This window comes from Condylura cristata, unplaced genomic scaffold (genome assembly GCF_000260355.1).
Source record: "Condylura cristata isolate star-nosed mole 26May11 unplaced genomic scaffold, ConCri1.0 scaffold00032, whole genome shotgun sequence".
Lineage (NCBI taxonomy): Eukaryota > Metazoa > Chordata > Mammalia > Eulipotyphla > Talpidae > Condylura > Condylura cristata.
The window spans coordinates 9,350,224-9,376,699 of record NW_004567133.1 but is presented as its reverse complement, the minus strand read 5'-3'; the positions used below and the strand labels follow the sequence as shown (position 1 = coordinate 9,376,699).

At 53.4% G+C, this 26,476-nt stretch overlaps 1 protein-coding gene across 2 annotated transcripts in view; it reads left to right on the top strand.

Moving 5' to 3' along the window:
- POLR3E (polymerase (RNA) III (DNA directed) polypeptide E (80kD)) overlaps window positions 1-25,691 on the top strand; it is a 26,303-nt gene extending 612 nt beyond the window's left edge. The window contains exons 2-21 of one of the 2 annotated variants that reach the window (XM_004692074.1): window positions 2,429-2,502; window positions 3,646-3,696; window positions 6,026-6,103; window positions 6,723-6,838; window positions 7,255-7,337; window positions 8,885-8,992; window positions 9,317-9,366; window positions 10,651-10,770; window positions 11,666-11,751; window positions 12,087-12,131; window positions 12,205-12,296; window positions 13,249-13,369; window positions 15,412-15,493; window positions 16,692-16,751; window positions 16,855-17,012; window positions 17,520-17,581; window positions 18,129-18,646; window positions 20,504-20,581; window positions 22,264-22,389; window positions 23,049-23,427. In XM_004692074.1, coding sequence (XP_004692131.1) covers window positions 2,467-2,502; window positions 3,646-3,696; window positions 6,026-6,103; window positions 6,723-6,838; window positions 7,255-7,337; window positions 8,885-8,992; window positions 9,317-9,366; window positions 10,651-10,770; window positions 11,666-11,751; window positions 12,087-12,131; window positions 12,205-12,296; window positions 13,249-13,369; window positions 15,412-15,493; window positions 16,692-16,751; window positions 16,855-17,012; window positions 17,520-17,581; window positions 18,129-18,646; window positions 20,504-20,581; window positions 22,264-22,389; window positions 23,049-23,105 — 2,127 coding nt within the window. In that variant the 5' untranslated portion in view covers window positions 2,429-2,466 and the 3' untranslated portion in view covers window positions 23,106-23,427. Of the gene's footprint in view, window positions 1-2,428; window positions 2,503-3,645; window positions 3,697-6,025; window positions 6,104-6,722; window positions 6,839-7,254; window positions 7,338-8,884; window positions 8,993-9,316; window positions 9,367-10,650; window positions 10,771-11,665; window positions 11,752-12,086; window positions 12,132-12,204; window positions 12,297-13,248; window positions 13,370-15,411; window positions 15,494-16,691; window positions 16,752-16,854; window positions 17,013-17,519; window positions 17,582-18,128; window positions 18,647-20,503; window positions 20,582-22,263; window positions 22,390-23,048 lie in introns of those variants that run through there. The other variant, XM_004692079.2, reaches the window with a different exon arrangement.
- The last annotated feature ends 785 nt before the right edge of the window (window positions 25,692-26,476 follow it).

The following is a 26,476-nucleotide window of genomic DNA, read 5'->3' as shown; positions in this document are numbered from 1 at the left end:
GCGTTTTTCTCACGCAGCCGCCCAGCGCCCGTGTGAGCAGCCCTGGGCCGCCGGGAAGGCCCTGGCCACGGGTCCGGGCCGGCGTCGGGAGCGCGGCCCGTCCAGCAGTAAACAAACGAGGACGTTGTGTGGTGTCAGCGTTAGAGTCGTTGGCGCCCGCACAGCGAGGTCTTGTCGCCGCCTCGCCAGTTTCCTGTTCTGTGAAATGGGCATCGCGAGTCCTGCCCCGCGGGTCGGGGTCAGCGCAAGCCAGGGAAAGATCGCGCGGCCCGGGTGGGGGCTCGCTGCGTGGCCCGGTCCGCCGGCCTCTTACCGTGGGGAAAAACATCGCGGGGGACAAAGCTCCCCCACTTTACTGGGTCTTCGCCACAGTCCTCCAGGGGTGGGAGCTTCTGTTCTGGGGCTTCAGGGATGAAAATAGAGGTTGTGCGAGCAATGACGGGGGCCAAGGTAGGCTCGGGCTAGCAAGCAGCAGCGGTGGGACTTGAACCCGTGTAGTTCTGCTTGGAAGTCCAAGCGCTTACCCGCCGTGCCACCCTGCTCCTTTATTGAGGAGGGACGCAGCGCGGTGGTTAATAGGAGTAAAGCTCCTGGCTGGAAGCGGCACCCAGGGCTTGCTCCTGGCCCCCCCACTCTTCAGCCCGGTGACCTTGGGCGGATAACTTACACGCTGAGCATCACTTGCCTCTTTCTTAATTGCGGTTGAGAGATGTTGACTCCCTGCTGCTGAGAGGATTAAGTGTGAATGTAGTTAAAAGAAGGGAGGGGAACAGATTTTTAGTTCTTGTCCCTTTGTTTGGCCTTTGCCAGAGGTGGAAACTGAGGTGACCCAGACAGGGAAGCTATCCTCTCTCCAAGGGACAAACCAGTTAGGAGCCAGGCTTGAGGCTTTTTGACCTGGTGCTCTCTCCCCTTAACTCGCCGTTGTTTGTTGTCTTCTCACTTCTTCCAGTAGCTGGAGCTTATTTGGGCTTGCCCCTGCTTTGCTCGGTCCTGGGCACAGCATGGTTCACCCAGCTGTGGCCTCCAGTACCTTCTCTGCCTCGGACCCTCCTGGGCTGCACATGGTGTCCTTGTGCTCTCTCCTTTCTTGAGCAGGCTGTTGGGGAAAGAGGCCAGTTTAGTTCTGTGCCCAAGGCCGTGGACCCACTGCCATAGAGTGCCCGATGGCCGCCTTGCTGAGGCTCACCGGTGCTCACTGCTGCTTGCCTTGTGGCTGGGAAGCCTGGCCCCACCAGGGCCAGAGACCCTGTCCTCAAATGCCCACCCACCATGCCCACAGCATGGGGCCACCAGCCTCTGCATGGGGCTGAGGTGGGTAGAGGGCCCGTGATCGCCTGACATTGTGCTGTGTGGTCTGTGTCATACCAGGTGCTACTGCAGGTCTATTGGGAGTGCAGTGTGACTTCATGTACAACTCGATGGAGCGAGTATATCCCACTTTACGTTGCGGGAACAGTCCCTCACGTTGCTGACGTTCCAGGGCCGAAGGGGGACACTGAGCAAACGACCTGGTGGTTCCAAGTGACTGGCGAGGGAAAGGCAGGAGCAAGATCATGCGGGGCACTGAGGCTGTGGAAAGGAGTTTGGACTTCACTGCTTTTTGCCTTTTCGCGAGGACAACTGGTGTTTCTGGAAGAATTAGAGTTGGGAAAGGGTCCATGGAGAGATGTTTTGGAGCAGCACTTTCAAACTGATGTTTTAGTGATGTGAAGTCAGTTAGGGGGCTTGTGCCCAGCATTTTTGTCAATGAGGGAGGGTAGAAAACTTGACTGTCACCTGTAGTAGGGACCGTTACAGCTACATGAAACCTTTCAGATAAAGTAATTGTCTAGGTTGTTTCTGTGAAATAGATTTCTTACTTGGTTCTTAAACTGAAAATTTGGAAAGCCACTGGGTGGGGACTGTTAGGTGGGAGGCTGAAGGGAGGTGTTAATGCTGCAGTAACCCAGTGGATAAACCACCAGAGGGAGGAGCCCAGCTCCAGGGTGCCCCACCCTCGGGGAGGCCCTTTGTCTGGGGAGAGGTCAAGGGAGCTTGGTAGTCACAGAGAAAGCCCACCTCTCAGGATGACTGTGTCTTGTAAATCTCCCAGGCCTCCTCCTCCCTTGCTGGCCTGGAAGCTCCCAGTCTCAGTTCTCCTCAGAGCCAGCTGCAGAGAAGATTGGTGTTGGATGTGTATCTGGCACTTGGCAGCCAGCGCAAATGGCCACCCCCACCCATTGCCCTCTGGATAGTAGCAGGCACCTAAAACTGTCCTTTTGGGGATTTTGACTTCATCCAGTCTTCCATGTCCTAGCCACTGAGGTAGCCTGCTACTCTCGGGTTTTCTTCTTAACTCCCTTGGATCTTCCTTTAGTCAAAATAGTTTGTAGCCCCTGGGTGCTGGTGAACCACTGACGACCAGGCCTCTCCTTCTCCCTTGCAGGTTGAGTCCCAGGACTGTGCGGCTGGCTCCCCCCTAGTATGGCCAATGAAGAGGATGACCCAGTTGTACAGGAGGTAACTGCTGCTCCCTACCTGGCCGGGAGAAGCCTCAGGCAGTGGGACTGGGTTCCTTCCACCTATCCTCAGGCCAGCCGGAACCCGTTGGCATCTGAGGGACCCCTAACCCAAGCTGTTCCTCTGCCAGGCACCCTCTTCCCACAGATACCTGCCTGGCTGGCACCTCACTTCCTCATGTCTCTGATCCAGACCGTTCTGTCAGGGGCTCCCTGAGCTCACACCCTCCCCAGCACTCCCTGGCCCCTTACCTTAGCCTTGCTTTATACATGACCACAGCTTTTAGCAGCCCCTAGACAGAGACTCCTCCCACTGGATGTGAGCTCTGTGGGGCAGGGTTTGTTCTGTTCATCACGGTGTCTGCAAAGCCAAGTCCGGAGCCCAGCGCTTGTGATATGCAGCGACCCTTGGTCGAGTAAATGAATAGATCCGACAACGCTCCCTTCTTCCTGGCTTGCCCAGGTTCAGTCATCCAGCAGTTCTTCTCCCCTTGGAGAGCTTAGGGTCTGTGGGGTAGGGTGACATTGACCAGGAAGGGGTCTCTAGACAAGGTGGTGGGGAATTCGGTTCCGGATCAACAGCACACCCTAGCGCCATTCCTGCCACTGAATACCCTTCACACACTCTTCCCCTGAACCTGGAGAGACTTCCCTTAATGCCTGGCAGGGGAGACAGCTTGGAAGAGTCAGGAAGCAGGATGGTGAACAGCTTCAGAGTGGGGCAAGGCTGATAGACAGGAGATTGGAGGGGCTTGCAGACCACCCAGCTTGGGTGTGTGTTGGGAGGCTTCCCCCCCGCCGTCCTTAGAGGAGAGCCTTTCGTCTGCCTCTAGCATGTGCTCTGATGTGGGCAGCCCCAGGGACGGTGCCTGTTTCTCGGGTTCACTCAGTGAACTTGGGCAGGGGGCTGGGCAGATTCATGCCTGGGCCCCTGGGAACTGCAGGGAGTGCGCCCCAGACAGACAGACCCAGATCGCAGACTTGGTTCCCTTTGTTCTTAGCTCAACCCTCTGCAACAAGCTGCCTCATTTCCCTCTCTTGTGATAGTGCTAACTCCTACCTGAAACTGGGGGAGCATGTGGGTGCCGGGGTAGCCGGGCATGGGGTTCTGTCTCCTGGTTAAGTCTCCTTCCCTTCTTCCCAGATCGACGTGTACTTGGCCAAAAGTCTGGCAGAGAAACTCTATCTGTTTCAGGTAATTATGGGGCTTGGTGGTAAAGGGGGGAAAGCAAGTGCTGGTTGGGGTGTAGGAGAAACAGTAAGTGGGCCCAGAAGTGTGGGAGCCATCGGCCTGCACAGAATCCTCAACACAGATTGGGATGTGGCCGCCGCTGTACCTGCTGGACCCGAGGTAGCCAGTGTGATGGCAAAGCCTGCGCTCTGGCGCCAGCCTGTAGACATTGAGACCCAACTCTATCGCCACTGGCCGCCAGCCTGGGCCAGCCTTTTAATCTTTGTGCCTCTGTTTTCCTCACCTGTGATAGTGCCAACACCTGCCTCACGGGGCTCGGCTGAGACCCTGTGAAGGTGCGCCACGCTGACCCCGGAGCTGCCAGGCCTTGTTATTGAGTCCCCAAGAGGGGCTTTCAGAGCAGCTCCTGCGCCAGCTCTCCACGGCTGACACTGCCCCCACCCCAGTCGTCTCTGGGCATGGTCCGCAGGTGTCCAGGCTCACCTAAGCTGGCTTGCGTGAGGCTTGTGTGACGCCTTCTGAGGTGCTGGTGGCTCTTATTCCATCCCACAGTCGCCCTCTGGTGGCGGCGATTGTGATGTGTGACAGCGTTGTTAAGGTGTAGTTCATTCACACCCACATGGTTCCCCCACTTCCTTGCGTCTTCACAGGGCTGTGCCACCAGCACCACAATCTATTTTAGCACTTTTTTGTTGCAGCCCTAGGCCACCACTGACCTATTTTCTGTCTCTGTGGATTTGCCTCTTCGAACATTTCTTCGGGCTGGGACTGCACGCTGCGAGGCCTTTGGTTCCTGGTTTTCTTCACTTAGCACAGTGGCTTCAGGGTTCTCCAGTGTGATGTATCAGTGCTCGTCGTCGCCGTTACAGACATCAGTGCCTCTGGAGTAGCTGTGTCCTGTGTTTGTTCATCCACACGTCAGTTGGGGGTGTTTAGGTTGTTCCCCCTTCCCACTGTTGTGAATAATGCTGCTGCCAACACCCCCATGGATTCCCCATGTTTTCATCTCTTGGGCATCTGGGAGTAGAATTGTCAGTCCTATGAAGCTCTGTTTAGTGACGGACACTGACAGGCTATTTTACACTCCCAGCAATGAGGTTCATTTGTCCCCGTGGGGCATATGAGAAAGCAGGGCATAGGGAGGCCAGTGCCATGTGCAAGGCTGGGGCGGCGGCAGTCGGGCGGCCACACCACTCGGGCGCGCGCCTGAGGACCGTCTTCACCAGCCGTGGGGCCGAGGGCGGCTCACCTGGGCCTCCTGAACCTGTTTTCTTGACTGAGCACAAAATGATGGTGGAACTGGTGGTGGTGACAGTGACTAGGTGAGTTCCTGGGCGGCCAGGCCCTCCCTGTGCCAGGTGTCAGCTCCATTTGCCACTGTCTGCTCTCTGGCCCCGTGAGGCATGGCCAGTTGGGCGCTGCCTTAGTTCACAAGCAGCAAGTGGCACTCCTGCGCCTTCACGGCCTTTCGCAGCCTTGCTGACCAGGGCCTGGCTGTTGTGGAGGGACCTGTCCCCATCCAGGCCTTTCAGAGGACTCAGACCAGACCAGCTGAGCTCCAGACCATTCCTGGACCTCCAGGTTCCTGCCGCAAGCTTCAGCCAGAGAGCAGAGAGGTCACTGTGTTGCTGCTTAAGTGAGCTAGGGAGTAGCCGCTTCCTTGGGCTATCACGTGTTTAATCTGCAGCGGTCCCCGGAGGAGGGTTTGCTTGCTGTGTCCAGGTTTGTCCCAGAGGCGATGGCTGCAGCTCCTTCACAGTGGGCACACACCACTCCTCTGCCTGCCTGGCAGCACGCTGACTTGGGAGAGGGAAAGGGATGTGTCTGCGTGAGGATGCCGGGGGTGTTCTGGGGTGTTTAGTGCAGACAGCTTCCTGCTCTCTCTGGGTTGTTTTTTTTGTTTTTTTTTTTTATCTTGGGAAAGTCTTTATAATAAAAGGAAAGGACGGGATCCCCACGGGCAGCATCTGGCTCAGCAGCGTGCGGTGCCTGCCCCGCGTGCCCGCCTTCTTGGCTGCCTGTGCTCTGTTTCACCTGTGCTCCTCCTTCCGTGGCCTGTGGGCCAGTGGTCCTATCCGGGACCACAGCAGGGCTCAGGGTCGCTGGATGGTGATGAGACAGGCACTAGGTTGGATTCCTGCCTGGCCGGCGTGACCCTTTGAAGTCAGACATCCAGAAAGTGCTCTTTAGAGAGGGTGGGATGCAGGCGGAGGCCACTGGGGCCTCTGGTCACTGCTGGGGTTGGGCTGTGCTGATTCCTGGCTGGAGCCCCTGGAGCCCCGCTCTGTCCTGGCTGGGCAGAGTAGACTGACAGCTCCCTTCCCCTCCACAGTACCCTGTGCGTCCAGCTTCGATGACCTATGATGACATTCCACACCTCTCGGCCAAGATCAAGCCCAAGCAGCAGAAGGTGGGGCTGCTCTCTGGTGGGGGTGGGAAGGAGAGGGATGATATGGGTGGGGGTTGGTGGGTGAGTGGCCAGGCCCTTTGGGGCTAGAAGCCCAGCGATGGAGTTCAGAGTGTTAGAACTGGCAGTTTTCAGGGCCTTGCCAGTTGAGAGAGAGGGTTTCCAGAAGGAGAGAGTCTGGCCAGCTCAAGAGCTAGAGAATGTGGTCGGGGTGAGCTTACGTTTGCAGGCTAAGATGGGGCCTCCGAATGTGGGGCAGACTGACTAGGGGAACAGCTTTGCCTTGAAGGGCAGTCTCCTGGCTGATCTTCAGGAGGACTGGCCGGGGCCCGTTTGGGGCAGCTCTTGCCACCTGCTGCCCAGAAGTGCTGTTGTGATATTGCTGGTTCCACTTTTTAAAGAGAAGTTGGAAATATGGCCTTTAATTTAAATTCTGGGGAATAAAGTGTGGGGGCAGCCAGACGCCGTGAGCCCCTCCCCCCACACAGAGACGCAACCAAAGAGGCGCGTCCTGGGCAGGGCCAGGACCAGCCAGGAAGTGACTGTGGCTGGGTCAGGGCTGTCCCCTGGTTCTGTGCCTTAGGGTCTTCATAGCTGGTGGGGGGGTGCTTGGTGCCTCTAGGTAGAGCTTGAGATGGCCATCGACACCCTGAATCCCAACTATTGCCGCAGCAAGGGGGAGCAGATCGCGCTGAACGTGGATGGCGCCTGTGCTGATGAGACCAGCACGTACTCCTCGTGAGTTCCCCAGGCCCCAAGCCCCCGAGCTTCACTGCACGCTAACAAGAGCCTGCCTTCTAGAGGCCCCAGACACCTAGGCCCTTGCCCCATTGCTGTTTCTGCACCCACCCCACCCCCACCTTTAAGTGGCTGGACCTGTGGCGGCCCCTTGCCCCTTTCTTCTTGAAGTGGCTCTTCCAACCAAGGCCTGCCCTGGCCACTATGGAAGTGAGAGCTCCCGCCACTGCTCATCTCAGGTTTTGTCATGCCCAGCCTCCTCCCTGCAGCTCACACAGACTGTTTCTTGGTCTTGGTTCTGGCTCTCAGATTCATGGTTTTGGGTTTCAGAAGGTGTCTGGGACAGAGGGGCCGTACCTGCCAGGACCTAAGTCTGGGCCTTCCCTCCTCTTGACATTCATTCTCTCTGCTCCCAGGAAGCTGATGGACAAACAGACCTTCTGCTCTTCCCAAACCACCAGTAACACATCTCGTTACGCTGCTGCGCTCTACAGGCAAGGTACCCACACTGGTGTCCCAGGCTGCAAGCTGGTCTTGGTTGACGGGCTGGGAGGGAAGCAGGATGGAGCAGGGACAGGGCGAGGCCATCCCAAGCCTGAGATGCAGCCCCCTCACCCCCCACATGCTGAACACCCACAGGGGTCAGGAAGGCTGTGGTAAACACAGGTGTCAGGAGCCTGGAATGGGCCACCTTAGGGACCACTGGCTAGACAGGGCGCAGTCTGATTGGGCTCCAGGGTGACTGTTCTCTGACACAGACACTCACAGCCTGAGTTTGAGACTGGCGGCAGAATTAAATACAAGTTATGACTCAGCAATTCCATTCTTAGACCGCATGCATTCGTGAAATGAAACCGTTTGCCCAAGCAAAACTTGTGCACAGATGTTCAGAGCAGCCTCGCTCATGATCTTGAACACGTGGCAGGAAGGGATCAGCTGATGCACGGGAGCAGAAGGGGCGTCGTCTTGCAGTGGCATTTGGCCACCTTAAGGGCAGCGCCGCTGCGCGCTCTCCGCGGGCAGGCCTTGACAACACGAAGCTGCGAGAAACCAGTCACGGGGCCCCCATGGGACTCCATTACCGTCAAGCGTCCAGGCAGCCCTGTCACCACAGGTGGGGTGGCGGCACCACCGGGGGGCTGGGAGAACGAATGAGGGCGCAGAGCTGCTTTTTGGGGTGAATGGAATGTTCTGAATTGTGCTGGCCACAGCTCTGAACGGTCTGCTGTACGTGGTTGAGTGGTATGGCATGTCATTACAGCTCACTGACACTGTTCAAAAGGGCAAGGTACTGTAAGTATTCAGAGCATAAGAGCCAATCAGTGAAATGAGCTTGAAGACTTCAAAATGAGAATAAATAGAAGCTTACGTTGTGTCACACAGCTGTACTCTTCTTCCTTGAATCTGGCTAAGGTTTTTGGAAGCCACATTCTTTACAGCGGACCACAACCTCTGCCCTCCTTACCCCAGTGCTCCCACTCTGGGGTCCAGGGAGCCCCCACAGAGCCAAGCACCTGGGCTCTTCCCTTTCAAGGCTGCCTTGGCTAGATTGAAATCAATTATCTTTGCACATTTTCTCTGGGCTCACAATTAATTCACCAAACATGACCATAAGCTTCGTGGGGCTGACCCAGTAGACCTCCCCGGGGGCGGCCTCTGCAGCCGTGTCTGCACTGGCAGGCTTCTTAACAGGACGGTGGGATTTTGACCCAAAGAGGAAGAAATCTGGGTGTAAGTGGGAAGAGGGCAAGGCCCTTTGGAGGTGGCAGGGGAAGAGGCATATTGGGTGAAGGGGATCGTCCAGTGTGGTAGGAGCCGACAGGGCCGGGTGGGAGGGTTTGCGGGCTAGCCTTCAGGTAGTGGCTGGCTCTGGTCTGATCTGGGTCCCATAGCAAGGAATGAGCAAGGACTAGTGAGGCCAAGGTTGTAGGATTGGGGGCTGGTGTGTGGGCTGGGACCTCTCAGTGTCCAGGTCCTTTGGTGACTCTTGAGCCACCCTGGGTGCATCTGCTGTGACTCAGGTCCAAGCCCTTCTTCCTCTGCCAGGTGAGCTCCACCTGACGCCTTTGCATGGCATCCTGCAGCTGCGGCCCAGCTTCTCTTACCTGGACAAGGCTGATGCCAAGCACCGTGAGAGAGAAGCTGCCAATGAGGGTGAGCTCGGGACCCCTCCACCTCTGGCTGGCTGCCTTGGCCGGGATGGGAGGAGGCACTGACGGGGTGGATTATAGGCTGCTTGGTGGTGTCCCTGGCCTCTACCCACTGGATGCTAATAGTACCCAACCCTCCAGTTTGGACAACCAGAAGTGCTTCCACATTTCAGAATGTGCCATGGGGGAATCTGACAGCCGTTGACTTATACAACCACTTGTGGCTAGAAGGGGGGGGTCACAGACACCCTCTTGAGGCCTCCTGATGGGTGAGCTGAGGGCAGAAGACCCCGCCAGAGGTCACAAGCAGCGTTTGTTTCACTTTCAGCGGGAGACTCTTCACAGGACGAGGCAGAAGAAGACGTGAAGCAAATCACGGTGAGCTCCATCCCACAGGCGGTGCAGCCTGCTGTAACCGCCACCTTTGTAGCTCAGTTCCCTGTGATAGCAAGCAATGGGGGGGATCTGTGGAGACTGGGGACTATGGGATGTCTTTTGAGCTTCCTGATGGGCCACCTCACTTCTGCCCAGCCTGAGTTCTACCCAGTTCTACCCAGCTTAAACAGGGTAGTGGTCCCTGGGTGTGTGGCTGGACTCCCGGGGAGCTGGTGGAGCTCCCACAGGCAACATGTGCGGTGGTCCCTTGATGCCAAAGGCCTGTGCACAGGTGACGTTTCCCTTAACAGTTAACACCTGCATTTTAAAGATTGTTAGAAGAATATTGACCACCTGTTTATGGTGCACAGTTTCCCCTCTTAAGCATATGCAGGTTGAAACAGGTATTTCAGCACTGGGGATGCAGATGGAGCACAGTGGGGCCCATGTCGTGGTGAATATTAGCCTGATCGGGGGGCCTGTTATAATGATTTGGGGTGGGATGTGCTCCTCCTGCGCTCTCAGTAACTGTGGGCTGGCCTTGGATATCTCCTTCCCCTCACTGGCCCTCGTGTAACAAGCCCAGATGCTTTAAAGGCTCTTAGGAATCCCAGGAGGCTATAAACCAGCCAGCCTCCCTCTGCAGGTGCCTCTCACAGGGAGGTGAGTCAGGGCTTGGCTCCGTCTGGACTCTGCGCAACAGGAACCCAGGCCTCCCTGCGTGAGCAAGGAGGAGGGCGCACTGGCCTCCATAGCTAGGAGTTCAGGTGCTCAGACTCACTCAGACCTGGTTTCTTATTCTCCAGCTTCTTTCTTACTCTTTGGGCCTCTCTTTCAGTCTGGATGTGCAGAGGGTTGTCCAGCTCTAGGCTCATAGCCTCTCAGCTTCTCAAGGGGAAAGAAACTGCTTTCTCTACCCTTACTCAGGCTTGGACCAAGCCCTGCGCCAGTGCTGTGGCCGAGACGGTCGGGCCCTGGTGTCCAGGGCTGAGCCTGAGCTGCTATAGTTGGGAACTTGTGGATGGGAGGAAGGGAGAGGGGTTAACACCCACCAAACGGAAGGGATGCTGGGCATTTCTCAAGGAAAATGGGGTGCTGTAACCAGTGGGGGTGGAAATGGGTCAGACACTGGGTAGGCAGAAGCAAAAGAGTGGCACCCTGGCCTGTCTGGGCGCGGGGAGGGCATGTGAGGATTGACTTGAGGACACCTGTGTCAGGAAAGGAGCAGATGGGAGTGGGGGGCGCCCAGGCAGTGTACTGGTCTGAGGCAGTGGCTCCCCGCTTCAGGTGCGCTTCTCCCGGCCGGAGTCGGAGCAGGCCCGCCAGCGCCGCGTGCAGTCCTACGAGTTCCTGCAGAAGAAGCATGCCGAGGAGCCCTGGGTCCACCTGCACTACTATGGCCTGAGGGTGAGTGGCCCAGATGTGGGGTCCTGGAGAGCTCCCCTGTCAGGGATGTTGGTGTGGCCCCTTTATGTTGCCTTTAACTTATTTCAGACTTGATCATTGTCACCCTGTGGTACCACAGGGAGAGAGAATAGTCCGTGGGCTGTGTCCCAGGGGACGTGGTGGGGAGCCAGGAGTCTGTTGCCGATGGGTGGCGGCCCCAGGGTGCTCCCTGGGTGAACATCTGGCTGGGCTCCAGCAGGGCTAGTGTTGGGTTTCACCTTTTTCATGTTTCGGGGGGCCCTGAGTACAGGCCAGACGCCTCACCTGGTACTTCGAGGACAACCAGACACCTGTCGTATGGCCAAGGTCACGGGCACCCACCAAGGGTGACGTTTACTGGAGTCAGTTTGCTTGTGTGTTGACTTTAGAAGCCACATCCTTGCAACTGTGTTAAATGAGGCCAGCCACTGAATGTTCGTTCCCAAATACTCCATAGGGTAGGCTCCCCAACATGTTTCGGGGGAAAGCAACCCCCGATTTCTCTGGAACCTTGATTTGTGTGCTCTGAGCCTTGGACTCAGGGTCAGGCTTCCAGATGGCCTTCTGTTTTTTAACATATCACCTTGGGCGAGTTCTGATCTCTGAGCCTTGGTCTCCTTAACTGTAAAATAGGAATAACGACGAGGGTGAGGGGAGTTAGAGTAGCGGGCCTGGCATGGGGTCAGCGCCAGCTCTCTGTTTGGCGTTGGTGTCCTGCCTCCCGGGCTTCCGGGTGTGGGTGCTGAGCTGAGCTCAGGGAGCCATGCGGGCAGTAGGTGGGGCCACATCGCAGGGGCCCTGAGTGCCATGGCGGTTGGGTGGGGCGGGGGCTGGAGAGGGGTGAGGGCTGGCAGTGGCTGAGGTTCTCCTCCAACAGGACAGCCGCTCTGAGCATGAGCGCCAGTACCTGCTATGCCAGGGCTCCAGCGGGGTTGAGAATACAGAGCTCGTCAAGTCACCCAGGTGAGACTACGGAGCTCGTCAAGTCACCCACGGGCAGAGCCTACGAGGGAGCTGGATGCCCACGCAGGGTCCTGGCTGCTGCACTTCACACTGCTCTCAGCCTTGCCCCTGGGCTGTTGCCCCTTCTGTAGCATGGGGGTCCATCTTCTGAAGAGGGCCACGAGGGTGGGTGTGGGAAGCGATGGTCTTCTCCGGTGTGGGGAAAGGTGGGAAGGGGCCTCTGCCCTCCCCAGCCCTCACTGTGTGGGATGGGAGGACTTGAGCCTGCATGCAGCCTGTGGTCCTGCAGGAAGGGTGGGAGCAAGGCCCAGCTGACCCTGCCCTCTCCCCCACAGCGAGTACCTCATGATGCTGATGCCGCCCAGCCAGGAGGAAGAGAAGTGAGTAGAGGCGGGCTGGGGCCCACAGAAGCATCCCTGCGGGCCTCCTAATGCACCATCTTGATTTCAACAGAGACAAACCCGTGGCCCCCAGCAATGTCCTGTCCATGGCCCAGCTGCGCACCCTGCCCCTGGCAGATCAGATCAAAATCCTGATGAAGAATGGTGGGTGACTCCCCCACCCCTATACCCTCTTACCTCCTGGGGAAGTGGAGACTGGGACAGACTAATGACCAAAGGGTGCAGACGGAGACACGCCTGGCTTTACACTCTGTCCCCCCGGAAGAGGGCGCACCACAACAGCAGGCTCCCTTAGCTCTGGTCGGCCACGCCCCTCTTCTGGCCTCTCTTGTGAGTCTGGGCAGGCCACTGAACTTCCTGAGCCTTGCTTGTTTCAAAAAGGAGCAAGAGAACTCCTGGGGCTGAGGTGAGGAGTCAGATGAGGCTTTTATGAAGGGCTTGTGTGGAACTTTGCATGTGCCCACAAGTGGCCATCCTGTACACAGGGAAGCATGTCCACTTCACTGACCTGCGGTGCTTCATCAGACTGTGTGGAAGGGACTGGTCCCCTTTTCTCAGGGGACTCTGAGGGCAGCGCCGTCAGGTGCTGTAGCTAGTGAGTGGTGACTATGAACCTGGAACTTCAACTCTGAGTCCCAGGCCCTAGCTCTTCTCCCAACATTCCAGTGTAAGGGACTCCAGTGGCCCACGCAGAGAGGGGAGCCCCCCACTGTACCTAGGCTGCGTGGGTGCTACTGCCCTACCATCCCAAGTTCCCAGGTACTGACTGTGCTTGGTTGGCAGGGGGTTCAGGTGGTGGGGGTGGAGCAGAGCAGGTTCTAAGTATATGGCCTCCAGACCCAGATGGCCCGGGTTCAAGTCCTGGCTCTGCCACTTACAAACCAAGTGTTAAATCTTGCTGGAACCTTCCACTGGAATCAGTTCTCCAAGATTCAGTGAGATGCAAGAGACCTGACCAGAGTCAGCAGCCTGTGAATGTCCACTATTGCTGTCACCCGGGGCATTGTTTTCACATCTGGGACTGTTGTATGAACTTGACAGGCTTGGCGGGAATGGCCAGTCTTCCCTTGTCTCATGTCTCCTGCATCCTCCTTAGTGAAGGTTATGCCTTTTGCCAACTTGATGAGCCTCCTAGGCCCCTCCATCGACTCTGTAGCTGTTCTTCGTGGCATCCAGAAGGTGGCAATGTTAGTCCAAGGAAACTGGGTGGTCAAGAGGTAAGCTCACCTGTATTTCCCAAGAAAACACTTAATCCATTTAAATCTAATGCAGTTGCTGGTGTTGAGTTTAAAACTTCCATAGTGCTTTCTGTTTGTCCTGCCCATGTTGCATTTTATATTTATTCTTACCTTCTAATTTTAATTGAATTTTTTGTTTACTCCATTTTTTTCTTGCTAATTTGCATCTTAGCAATTACCCTGCAGGATTTAGTGTGAATTCAGGATTTATCAGTTTAATGTTGTTGCTTTCTAATCCTCTTCCAAAAGATAATTCCGAAAACTCAGAATTTTCTTTTTATCTTTATATATATATTTTTTTATCATTTTATCTTTCACCTCATAGGCTGTCATATTTGCATATTTCTCTATGTTTTAAACCCACAAGACATTACATCATCCAGTTAGTAATTAATAAGACTTAACACTTAGGAAGTGTGATGTGAGGTGAACTATCACACTGAGTTGCTCCACATTTTTTTTTTAAAGATTGATTTACTTATGCATACAGAACTGGGGTACAGGCCAGAGGTGCAGGGGCAGTGAGGGGATTTACCAGAGACAGAGTGGGGAGCAGAACAGGCAGGTCAACGAAATAAACTGCTGAGGGGAGCAGTGGGCGATCCGTTCAGGAGAGGTCTGCCGCACCACGTGGGTCATCTCCAGGGCCAGGGAGCCAGTTCACACTGAAGCGGCTATGGCTGCCTTCTAACCCGTTACGCCACCAGGGGGGGCCGCTCCACCTTTTTTTAAAGGTGATTTATCATAGAAAAGCAATTCATAGTTGGTTGGCCAAATTGTAATTTATTCGCGCCCTTTCCCTGGGAAACAGGTGCCCATTCTCTGGGCACCTCGCAGCTGGTATTTGGCATCGTGTTTAATTGTGGAAGACAGCTGTAATGGCACATCACTCATTAAGGGAGAGCACCTGTGTGTATTCTCGTCCACCTGAGCACACTGGCTCTAGGAGGTGGAGAGACTCGCCAGACGTCTGCAGCAGGGCAGGCACAGAGCGGGCGCACAGCTGGAGCTTGCCCACCTGTGCCCCTGGGGCAGCTGCCCCTGTGACTTGAAGGTAGGCCCCCTGAGCCGGTGGGCTCTATGTGCCTGGCGCCTCAGGTGCTGCGGGTGTTGGCCCCAGGCCAGTGGGTGGTTCCTCTGCCCTGGCCCTGGCTCCCAGGAGGAGGTGACAAACGGCTCATTTGCCCAGTAAGCGTCTTGATTGCTCGTGCTTGCACTGCTGTGCTGTGGTTCGGACGCAGCCCTGTCCCCGGAGCTGTGGGTGGGGACAGGCCTGTTTACTTGAGCACGTCGAGACAGCAATCTGGGGCTTGGACCACTTTCATCCTTCATCCACCACTGACTGTGCCACCACTTCTGTGTGCCAGCGGCGACCTCCAGAGCAGGTCCTGCCCCATAGCACTTCTACAGGAAGGGAGTGGGCCTGGAGCTCAACTCTAAAGGGTGAGCAGTGCTTGAGGGTTGAGGAGGGAGCCGGGTAGAAGAGCAGAGACATCACGGAAGCTTGGGGTAGGGTGTGTGCTTTGTGTCAGATGTGGACTGGGCTCAGATTCAGGATCCTGTCATGGATACTCGTTAGCCACAGTGACCTGCTAGTTTTCCTCACCTCGAGTGCCAGTCTCCCAAGGCTACAACCCCACCAGTGCCCGTCTAGATCCCAGCCTCTCTTGCCTCTGCCACGCTTGCTCGGCTCCGCTTCCCACCTCCCCCCACACTGTCAGCAAAGGTGTCTCCAGCTGCTTACTTGTCTCTCTCGACTTCCCACCTCGCTTACATGTGGGACTCATGTTGAGTCTGGAGCCCTGCCACACCCTGATCATACACTGGCCCTTAGGTGGGCTGCTGGCATGATGGGGGGCTGGGGAGGCCTGTGCATCTGTGCTCACAGGGCCAGGCTCCCAAGGGGGGCTCTGGGGACCCGTGCTGGAGGAAGGCACAGGCCACACTGGCCTGCTCATGAGCATTCAGGGGTGGTGGGAGGCAGGGATGGGGACTAACTTGCCCCCCACTCTCATTGGCAGTGACATCCTGTACCCCAAGGACTCCTCCAGCCCTCACAGTGGTGTGCCCGCTGAGGTGCTCTGCAGGGGCAGAGACTTCGTAGTAAGTGCCCGGACCCCTGGTCGGGAGGGAGGGAGGGAGGAGGGAGAGCGACTCGGCACCCAGGGCCTTGGCCCTGGCGAGCGCATCCAGCCTCAGGTTTTCACACGAGTCTTAAAGTTCTGAAAGCCTGGGACCTGCAAGCCCTAGGTAGATGCTGGCAAGTAGCAGGCTTCATTTCACCTGAGAGGTGTTGTTAACGTTTGATCTGGTTGGTGGTTTTTACAAACCAAGATCGTGGTGCCACTGGATTTCTAGCTTGGGCAGATTGGCACCTGAGTGGCAGCAGCTGTAGGGGAGCTGACAGCTCCCATTTCACCCTGGCCCGGGCATGTGCTTCCTCCTGCACACACTGCCTCCTGCATGGTTACTGGGGGCTTCGTGGGCCCTGAGCCAGCGCCATCTCCTCCCCAGCATCCTGCCTCATCCAGGGCTCAGGTCCCAGCCGAGGGATCCCTCCTGAGGGTGCTGCTCCCGACCTTAGCAGGAGCTTCAAGTTGCCATGTCCTCAACATGATTCTTCTAGAAAAGGGCACAGGCTGCACTGGCACTCAGCTCGGGGGCAGCGGCAGAGGGGCTGGTGACAGGGACTGCCAGGGCTGCCCACAAGCTGCTTGGGGAGACTGGGTTTCTGGCTTCTCTGGTCAGTGCTGGGTAGTCTCCCTTTGGAGAGTCAGAAGGCTGAGCAGCACCCACTTCAGGCTCCGTCACCCAAGCACGCAGACATCACTCTTGTCTGCCATCACCTTGAGGCCTGGGAGAGTGGCCAGTCAAAGCTGAGTTACTACAGATGAGTCTTCGTGGCGCACGGTTTCCTCAGACATCTGTCCTCAGCCTGCCCCCATGAAGGGAACCCCATTAAGCAGCTGAAGCAGAGTCTCTGAGGGACAGCCTTTGCAGAGGGTGCTGGGGGGCACCCCTCTGTGTTGGCACCTGATTTGTCACAGAAATCTTCCTCGGAGGATTTGGGAACACATGAATAGATGGGCAGGACAACCCCTCCCAGAGTGCTGTCTGGAGTACTGTTTGGGGTACTCCTGGAGCTCCTCCACTAGGAGGAAGGGGCTCAGGGTTGAAGGCCACTACTGCTAGTGAGAGTCACGGCCAGGACCAGGCTGCCACATACCATGTGGGTTTTGGGGATTGTTTAGGAGTGGCCATCTCTGGCTCTCCAGGAAACAGGCTGCTTTTTCTTTCTCAGATGTGGAAGTTCACTCAGAGCCGGTGGGTAGTGAGGAAAGAGGTGGCGACAGTGACTAAAGTAAGTAGTTGCTTGGTGTGAGGCCCAGGGCTCTGCCCCTGGAGGGGAGTGGGCATGGGTGTGGGGTCGGGCCAGCCCTACCTCATCCCACTCTCACCCCCAGCTCTGTGCGGAGGATGTGAAGGACTTCCTGGAGCACATGGCTGTGGTGAGGATCAACAAAGGCTGGGAGTTCATACTGCCTTACGACGGGGAGTTCATCAAGAAGCACCCAGATGTGGTCCAGCGGCAGCACATGCTGTGGACAGGCATTCAGGCCAAGTAAGAGCTTGCTGGGTGGCAGAGTGGCTGGAGGCCACCTGTGGGGGTGCACCAGGTAGAGGGCACACCACCAGGTGCATCTGGGCAATGAAGGTACCACTCCCCTGCCCTTGGGTGGACATGGCCAACTGACCCCAGAATCCCTCCCGCCAAAGCCTGGAGAGCCACCACTGCTGGTCAGAGCTGATGCATGAGGTGAAATCTTGGGGGTTTGGCCTGAGAGGTCAGGGAGGAGTGCCAGGTGTACAGAGAGGAAAAGCACTCAGGAGGAAGATCCTGGGCTGCCTGGCTGGAGGTGGAGTGAAGAAGGCGGGAGAGGCTGCCATTCCCCACTCGAGCCACGGGCTCCTGTGCTGTGGGGCTGTGTGCCGCAGAGAAGGCTTGTCAGAGCTCCGAGCACTCTGTCTTCACTGAAGCAACACCAGAGCTTAAAAGGATATTGCTAACTGTGAGGCAGATGGTGGGGGACGTGGTTCAAAGTTAAAAGTGTTTAACTCCCTTTTTTAGGTTAGAAAAAGTTTATAATCTCGTGAAGGAAACCATGCCAAAGAAGCCGGATGGACAATCAGGTATGTGAGAGGTTTTGGGATCAACAGGCCCAAGCCTGGACCCTGGCTCCTAAGGGGTCTCTTCTGGAGTGTGCAGGGTGTGGCCTGGAGAGGGGTGTCTACCTTTGATTCTGTTCCTTGTTCCTTGTCCCTGTCCCTACGGACCTCAGTTGGCTTGCTCAGTGGCAGCACCTCAGCTTGGGGACTGAGGGCATCTCCAGGGCTGTGTCCAGACCAGGTTCCAGGCCTCTGAGATCCTCTCACTTCCTTGATTTGACAGAAGGTGGTGGGGCAGCAGGGGCTGGCAGCCCACTTGGCTCTCTGGCCTTGGGAGATTGATTTTCCCAGTCTTTTCTTCCCACGTTGTTCCAGTAGCTACCCCTCCCTGGGTAAGATGGGGTGAGGCAGGACTGGGCCACTTGCCTCAGTCCCCGCTGGCCTGCCCCATTCTGTCCCCTCCCTCAGAACAGCAGGATGTCCCATCTGGGTGGAAGGACTGCCCCTGGGACAGAGGGCTGCAGTCTTATCTTCAGGCATTTCCCTCCTGAACAGTGCTCTTCTTCCACAGGACCTGCTGGGCTGATCTCTGGGGACCAGCGGATCCAAGCAGCCAAAAGCAAGGCCCAGCAAAACCATACCCTGCTGGACCAGGAGCTGCAGCGGCGGAAGGAGCAGATCCGGGCGTCCTCGATCCTGCCTGGTGTGAGGATCAAGGAGGAGCCCATGAGTGAGGAGGGTGAAGAAGAGGAAGAGCGGGAAGCAGAAGAACCCATGGACACTTCACCCGGCAGTGGCTTCCACACCAGGCTAGCCAATGGACTGCCTGCTGGGCGAGCGACAGGTGGGGACAGCTTCAATGGGCACCTGCCCCCTGGCTCAGCCAGCACCCCTGTCACCCGGGAACTGCGGGCCTTCGTGGAAACCACCTTTCAGAGACAGTTTGTGCTGACACTGAGTGAACTCAAGCGCCTCTTCAACCTGCACTTGGCCAGTCTGCCCCCTGGCCACACGCTGTTCAGCGGCATCTCGGACCGCATGCTGCAGGACACAGTGCTGGCCGCCGGGTGCAAGCAGATACTGGTGCCTGTAAGTAGAGCTGTGCTTGTCTGCAGGCAGCAGGGCCTCCCTCAGGAGGGTGCCTGGGCCGGAGCATGAGGGTAGTGGGGTCACTATGGAGTGGCTTCTGCTCTCCTCTAGGGGAGCCAGCCTTCAGGCTCTGCACTCACTGCAGGGGCCGGCTTTCCATTTGTGCCAGGCAGGATGACATGTCTGAAGGGCCTGCTCTACCACCTGGCCTAGAGCAGGCAGGCTCCATGCAGGAAGGGCCTCAGCCTGGTTTCTGCCCGGTTCCCCCCACTTCCCACCCCAACCCTGGTATCTCACTCCTTCCATTTGCCATTTTTCAGGATGATTGCTAGTGTCATTTGATCTTTGCAACCCATGGGTGAAAAATCTAAGATTCAAAGCAAAAGGAACTTGCTTAGAGGTCATGTCACTCAAGAAGTGACAAATCTGGGACCTGGATCAGTCCTAAGTCCTTTCACCCTCACCAGCGCCCCAGTGGTGCCTGGCTCCTGGTGGCTGCCCTGTCCCTAACTGAGCAGCATGGCTCTGGCCTTTCAGGTAGCATTCTGGTGCCAGGCCCACCAATGGCAGGGCAGACCACCCACACCCCAGGCTCCCTGTGCTGTCAGTGCCTGGGCCCCAAGTCAAGGCAGTATAGGAGCGGAACAGACGCTGGGGCCCTTTCCTGATTGCTCATGGAGACTGGGAGCAGAGGGTGAAGAGGCGACGAGTGCTGGCTGTAGCCTTGAGCAGCCGCACTCGGGGGAGTCTCTCCTGTGCTGCCCAGACCTGCAGCAAACAAGGTGTGGCAGGGCTGTTGCACTCTCCAGACAAGGGGATGCTGCCGTTGCGGCCCAAGACCACAGAAGCATCTGCAGCCTTGGGAGATATTTATGTGAGGAACAGAAACAAAGATAAGAAAGCCCTGGGCTCAGACTAGCTGAATTGTCTGAGAGGGTCTGGCTGGGACGGAGGTCTGCTAGGGAAGGCACCAGGTTTTGGGGGCCTGCCCTGCTATACTGATGGGGAACCCTTGTTCCCCTAGCACGTGGGTCATTTTAGGCTCGCCGGCTGAGCTGGGCTGGGCAAGGAAGGTTCCTGGGCCTGGTGTTAGACTGTCTTATGGCATAAGAGTGCACAGTGGGGGTGGGGAGCCTGGAGCCCTCTGACACCCCACCCCTGGACCTGTTCTTGCCATGTGTCTCCCCCTGATAGGACTGGTGTCTGCGGGAAACAGTGGCCCTCTGGAGCTTGCTTAACTCCTGGTTCTGCTACTTGTTCGCTGTGTGACCATGGACACAGCTCTTTGGACCTGATTGCTCATGGAGACTGGGAGCAATAATCGCCCCGCGCCCCTCCCCCATCCGATGACCTGATGAGATTATATATTTAAGGCCTCACTTGGGGCTCTATGTGATGGTAACCACTACTGTTGCTTGTGCCACCCTTTCCTGGCCCACGTGGCATGGGCTGCTGGGGGTTCCAGCAGGGCCCCTAACCCAGATAGACACAGCGCCATGGGGAGGATTCTCAGGATACCTTAGGGGGGCTGTCGGAGGGAGTGCCTCTTAAGACACAACTGAGGGTTGATATAGGGCAGGAGAGCTGCATGTAAACACCGAGCTGAGCCATGTTTATGGGGAAAACAAGCCACATGCCCCCTAGCTGGAGCACCCCATCTGCGGCCCAATGATGGCTCCTCACAGAAGCGCTCTGAGGCCTGGTGGTGCGGCCGACCTCTTCCCCCACAGTGAGGGTGCGACAGATGGATGCAGGTTGGTAACTGTAGCCCCTAGCCAGGACTGGAGACTGCAGTGTGGGGTGTGAGCACCCATGTGGTCAAGACAGGTGATCATCTCACACCCGGGCTTTGGTCAGTTTCCCCCACAGACTGCTGCTTCCCCAGATGAGCAGAAGGTGTTTGCCCTCTGGGAGTCTGGAGACATGAGTGATCAGGTAAGGTGAGAAGTCCTACGTGTTTGTGCGCCTACATAGCTTTCTAAATGACTGATCCCCAGCCAGGCTCGCAAACCAGTAGTGAGCCACCTTTCCCAGTGGCCACTGGTGGTAGAAAGTTATCAGATCTCAGGTGCTGGATAGGAAGTTAGAGAAGTTGGGTCATTTTGTCCCTTCTAACAGCCAGGCAGGAAAGAGGACAGCGAACAAGACGCACAAGTAGTAGTACCTTTGTGCTTGCATAAGGGTGGCCATGTGCCCTGCAGGCCAGAGGTTCTCCTGAAATCATGAATTTGTCTGAACTTGAAAATCAGAATTTAATTAAACTCCGGCCAGTGTGTCCTTTTCCGGGTCTGTTCCTGAGGTGTGGGTTGAAAGGGAGTAAGGCAGAGGCCCCCCCCGAGTTTGCCCCTCAGCCTCTGATGGCCACTGGCCAGCAGACAGTACAGAGGGATGGCCTAGGGCAGCCGGGTGCTGTGAGGGTGCTGTCTGGCAGTTTTCCCTGAGCAAGCCTGCGTGCCTTTGAGAATAGGTGGCATCTGGCTTCCCGAAACCCCTGAAATCCTCTAGTAACCAGGAACAAAAATCAAGTAAAATACTGAAAGCTTCTAGAAAAGCATCTGCCTGATTCACCAGCAACTATCTTTTTCTAAAAACACGCGTTCTTACACCGCTGTTCCATATGTTGTCAGCGTACGCCCCATTGTGGTGGATGAGGGAGTGGGGCCGCCTGTGCTGGGAGAACGAGTGCGGAGGGGTGGGGGGTGGCCATTTAGTCAAACTGCTGCGGTGCTCACAGCTGCAGACCGGAAAGCTGCGCATTGTCGAGCTGGATGTGGATAGTGTGCGCGATGCCGTTTTTGTCAGTAACACTGCTTGCGAGGCGGGTCTGGGGAGCCTCTGGGGGGGACGGCTCTGTCGCTGGCATGAGGAACCTTGTGTCGTCATCCTGGAGTTTTGCTTCTAAGGGGATACAGTTGTCTGCATTCTTCCATGTCTTAAATGGTTTTCTTTGGTCCTCCAGTATTATTGTTTAGGACTTAAGAATTCTAGAGGACAAATCATTTCCCTCTTAAGGTTTTTCAGTTGTGTTCAGGCTTTCAGAGTTGTTGTGCAGTGACGCACCGCTGTTTTATAAATTTGGCTCGTAGCTTTCCCTTTGTTCTGCTCTCGGAGACTGCGTCCTTATTCCGGCTGCTGTGCATCAGTGCAATCCTGGTGCGCTCTGCTGTCGGTCACACACAGGCGTGTTGCTTTACCTGTTTTTTGATCATTTGGCACTCACCCACATGCCAGACACAGCCTTTGTCGTTTAATATGTGATATTCCAGCCGTCGTCCATGTAGTTAGTTCCAGCATTTGTGTCGTCTTGAAGCCACTCACTTCTCATGCCTTTGTGTGTCTCAAGAAGCTAGGTTGTGGCTCCCTGCTAAGTCAGTTGATATATAGGGAAGCGTCAAATCTCACCCTCTGCTGACCCTTCACTGGTTCTTTTGTTTTTATTTTGGTATTTTACTGGGGAATCTTGAATAATGGCAGACTGGCCAGATTTGTTCATCTTTTAGCCATATTACAAAGTTCTGGGCAAGGGGTTTGGAGTAGGTTCAGTCTTTGGAGTTCTTGTTTAGGAATGCTTCTTTTAGGTGACTTTTGCCCGTAATAACATGTTTTTGCTACTAAAGCATCGACAGGTTTTGCTTGAAATTTTTTCCAAAAATTACCGGGTACGCCGGAACATGATCCAGTCTCGGTTGACTCAAGAGTGTGGAGAAGATCTGAGTAAACAGGAGGTGGATAAAGTGCTAAAGGTACATCCATTTTGCACAGTCATGTCCAGAGGCTCTGGGCTTCTGCTCTGGCCAGGAGCTTAAAGAGGGTGGCGTCTCAGGTGGAGAGGGGCGGTCTGGGAGCCTCCCAGCCAGGTCGTTTTTGGCTACTGAGGATGACTGGCTGTGGTGGTTACGTGCAAAAGAACTAAACTGACTAAGAGGTAGACTCCCCCCTCAAAAGATAGTCCAGTCAGTCATCACTGTCATTCTTTAAAGTGAAAAGGGCCTAGAGTCCAGACTGTACTGTCCCTTTCAGTCTCATACCACATTTGTGATTTGCCATGGCCCCATACTGCTTCTTACACTGCTCCACAGAATTTTTAACTTAACTGTAATCTAGTATATGAAAATACTTAAATGTACTACCTCTAAATAATGCATTTTATGAATTGACTAGTACAAATACAAATTCTACATTTGTAAAACATTGGAACAGACAACTGATAATTACTTTATATTGTGATATGTTAAACATTCAAGGCCATCTGTAGTGATCCTCTCAAGCACCTTTGTAGCAGCTTATGAAGCACATTCACTTGTAATTCCTCAAGACATTCTTAAGTTGTTATATTTTACATAGAATGTAGTGACTGCCTTCCTGCTAAAATCTGCCCTTACAATGTCTCTCTCTATTCCAGGACTGCTGTGTAAGCTATGGTGGCATGTGGTACCTTAAAGGGACAGTACAGTCTTGACAATAGTTGCAAACCACAAACCCAGTGAATCCAAGCCCAAGGAAGGACAGCAAGCCAGCAGAGGTGGAAGTAGAGTCTCAATTGCTTCAGAAGATACGGAGCAAGAGGAACTGACCATCTCATGGCCTGTGGCACTGCACTGTCCAGTGGACAGGGGGATCATATTCAGCCGGTGGCAGGGTCAGCTTAAGTTAGACTGCTCCCAGAAGAGACCAGCTGGGACCTTCTTTGCAGTACAAGTTGAAATTCCTAATGTATTTTGCTTATTATTTGGTTTCATTCTCATAATAAAGAGAGGTTGTACTGACATGGGCAGGATGATGAAAATCATGATTTAATATTTTTCCAACTTAATGCCAACAAAGTCTAAGTTATGTTTACAAGATGAAGAAAACCTCAAGGTTTTTAATATTTAAAATGCCTAGAAACCAATATTTAGACTTTGATTATCTGCTAAGACTTTTGCCAATTAAACAAACCAAACTGAATTGTTTTACTGTTGGGTTTCTGTGGCCACTGTACCCTTTTAAAACAACCTACTTTATGTAGCAGTCTCAGCTGTTTACATGAACCATAGCAAAAAAGCAGAATCAGATCCATCCGTTTTTAATGTTTGTGTAATGATGCAAACAAACTAAACCAGGTAAGTATGGAACAATGTATAAGTGAGGCTATCACACTTTGATGTAAAAAATTTATATTTTGTGTATTTTTAAAATAAATGCTAACACTAACCTGATATATTGGTGATGGTCTTCAAATGGTTACAAGAAGGAAGGCTGTCTGTATGTCAGAGGGAGGGAGAATTCCTTAGATCAGGCTGCCCAGTAGAACTGTGCATGTCAGAGAAAAGGAAACTGATTAACCCAACACAGCTAAAAAACCAACCTTAATAAAAAATTTTTTGTACTATGTTTTTTCAATCTGGAATCTTGTACTCGCAGCATTTGCAATTTGGACTAGACACGATTTAAGTACTCAGTTGCCATGTGGCTAGCATAGACCTTATTGTCAGTACAGACCTTGTTAGATTATGAACAAATACAAGCAGGGTGGTTGGTTGGTGTGTGACATTTTGCTGCGTAAGGCTTTTGTGATAATCTGTTTTGAGAATTGGAACCACCGTTACCTGAAAGTTTAGATAATGGTCTTTATTTCCTTTTTCCTCTCCCAAAAGAAAAACATTGAATATTTGATAACATATTCAGCAGGTTGAGTAGACATTATGTTCTTGATTTCTAGTTGCTAACATGTGAGCTGGAAAAGTTCACAAAGTGACAGTTAATTTTGAGCATGTCCAGTTGCACTATTAAGGCGATCGCTTCATGGTGCTATGGAAGACAGGGCAGAGCTTCTGGGCAAGGGCTTACTGGGGGCACCATTGCTGTAAACTAAGAATTTAAATAATTAGCTAGACAATTTTAAGGAATGAAGGAGAAAATAGTTAAAAAATTAAAGTACATAATGTAAAATTACTATTACCAACAATCAGATAAGGAAACAGATATTGTAAAGGAGAAAAAGGAGTTAGATGATGTATATGGGAAATGAATTATTAAAACTGATTGGAAAGAAAAGCTTGCAAGATCATTAGAGAAGAAAAGGTCCAGATACTACAGTTTAGTTATATCAACTCTTTAAGACAAACACTACCAGAGTTAAACTTCAGCAGATAATGAACCTCCAAGTTGTTAGAAAATACTGATTTAAAAATCTGGCAAAGGTAGTATGATATTAAAAATCCTGAATAATTACACTGACATGTTAAATTATTACAAGTGTGATGTTACTAGGAATAACTCCTGTAACATACCAGATTATTAATAAAGCTTGTAAGAATGCAGCTAGAATGAGTGAAAAAATTCTCAGGAATCAAGATGTACAGTCCATTACTGATAAAAACACTTAAAAAAAAGCTAATACTACCATTCTATATTCATTTAGAAATTTAGTACTTGATTCAGACAGAAGTTCAAGTGATAGCAAACAGATTTAAGCTATAGTTTAGAAGGCTTCTGAGAGAGTAAGAAACACCATGAATCTTGTCCCACCTAAACTGCAGAATCTAACTGTTGGAACTCTGGAATCTCTGGTGACTTCCAGGGGAACATGTGCACTGTAAATTGCAGTTAATTTTGGCCACTTTCTGCTCTGAGCATGGTAACAAGACATTCTCCCCCCCTCCACTGCGCCAGAGGCAGCCATGCATATGCACAGTTTACACCAGCTTGCGGGGAACTGAAGAGGACAGGATTCTGCGCTCAGAATAAGGATCTATGCCCTGATAGCTGCTTCTCATTCCTGAGGTGCAGATGAAAGGGAGTCACTACTGCACCACCCCCACAGCTGCAGATCCTGAATGCTTAAGGCTGAAATGATGCCTTTTCCCTTCTGGGAAGTTAGACACTAAAGACTAGAACGTTCAGAAATTACTGCATATAACAGGAAAAATAACTTTGCATCCCAAGGGAAAGAATCAGAAAAAAATCTGAGAACTTAAGATTTATGGACACTGCCTTTAACAATCCAGAAAACAAACACACCCCCCACCCCAGGAAAACCTGACCAAGGGAGAGGATCTGATTTCTAGTTACTACATAATTAAATTGAAGTATCCAGTGTTAAAAAAAAAAAAAGATCACACAAAAATAATTATGGCTGATTAATGGAATAAAAAAATAGCAGATGTTCCTGAAAGACCCAATAGTAAAGACACTGGACAAAGACAGTTTTAAAAGTGCTCAGGGATGTGTAAACAGTGAAGGAAGTGATGTGAATTGAATACAATGTAAACAGCTATACAAACAGAAAACCTAAAAAGAAATTCTGAAATGAAAAATTCACCAGCAATTCAAAGGCCAATTTCAGCAGGCAGAAGAATCAGCAAACCTAAAGATTGGACAATGGAAACTATTAGGTAGAGGCAGAGAGAGAGACTAAAAGGGGTTTGTGGAACACCAGGAGAGCCAACATACTCATGAGAGTTCCAGAAAACGGCAGTGAGTATTCAAAGAAAATGTTTGAAAATCCTTGTTTGATGAAAAACATGAATATAAACATCTAAGAAACTCAGTGAACGCCACGTAAGATAAACTGAGATCTAGACCAAGAGGTATAGTCAAATTGCAGAAGACAGAGCAGTGAGAGAAGTAACTTACCACATATAAGAGTCGTTCAATGAGACCATCAGAAACTTTGGAGCCCAGGAGACGTTGGACCAAAGTATTCAAAATGCTAAAAGAAAAAATTCAACTAAAAATCCTTTATTTAGCAAACAGTCCTCTTAAGTGAGGAAGATATTAAAACATTTCTAGGTAAATAAAAGCTGAAGGAATTAGTGACTACTAGACCTGACTTCAAAGAGATGTTCA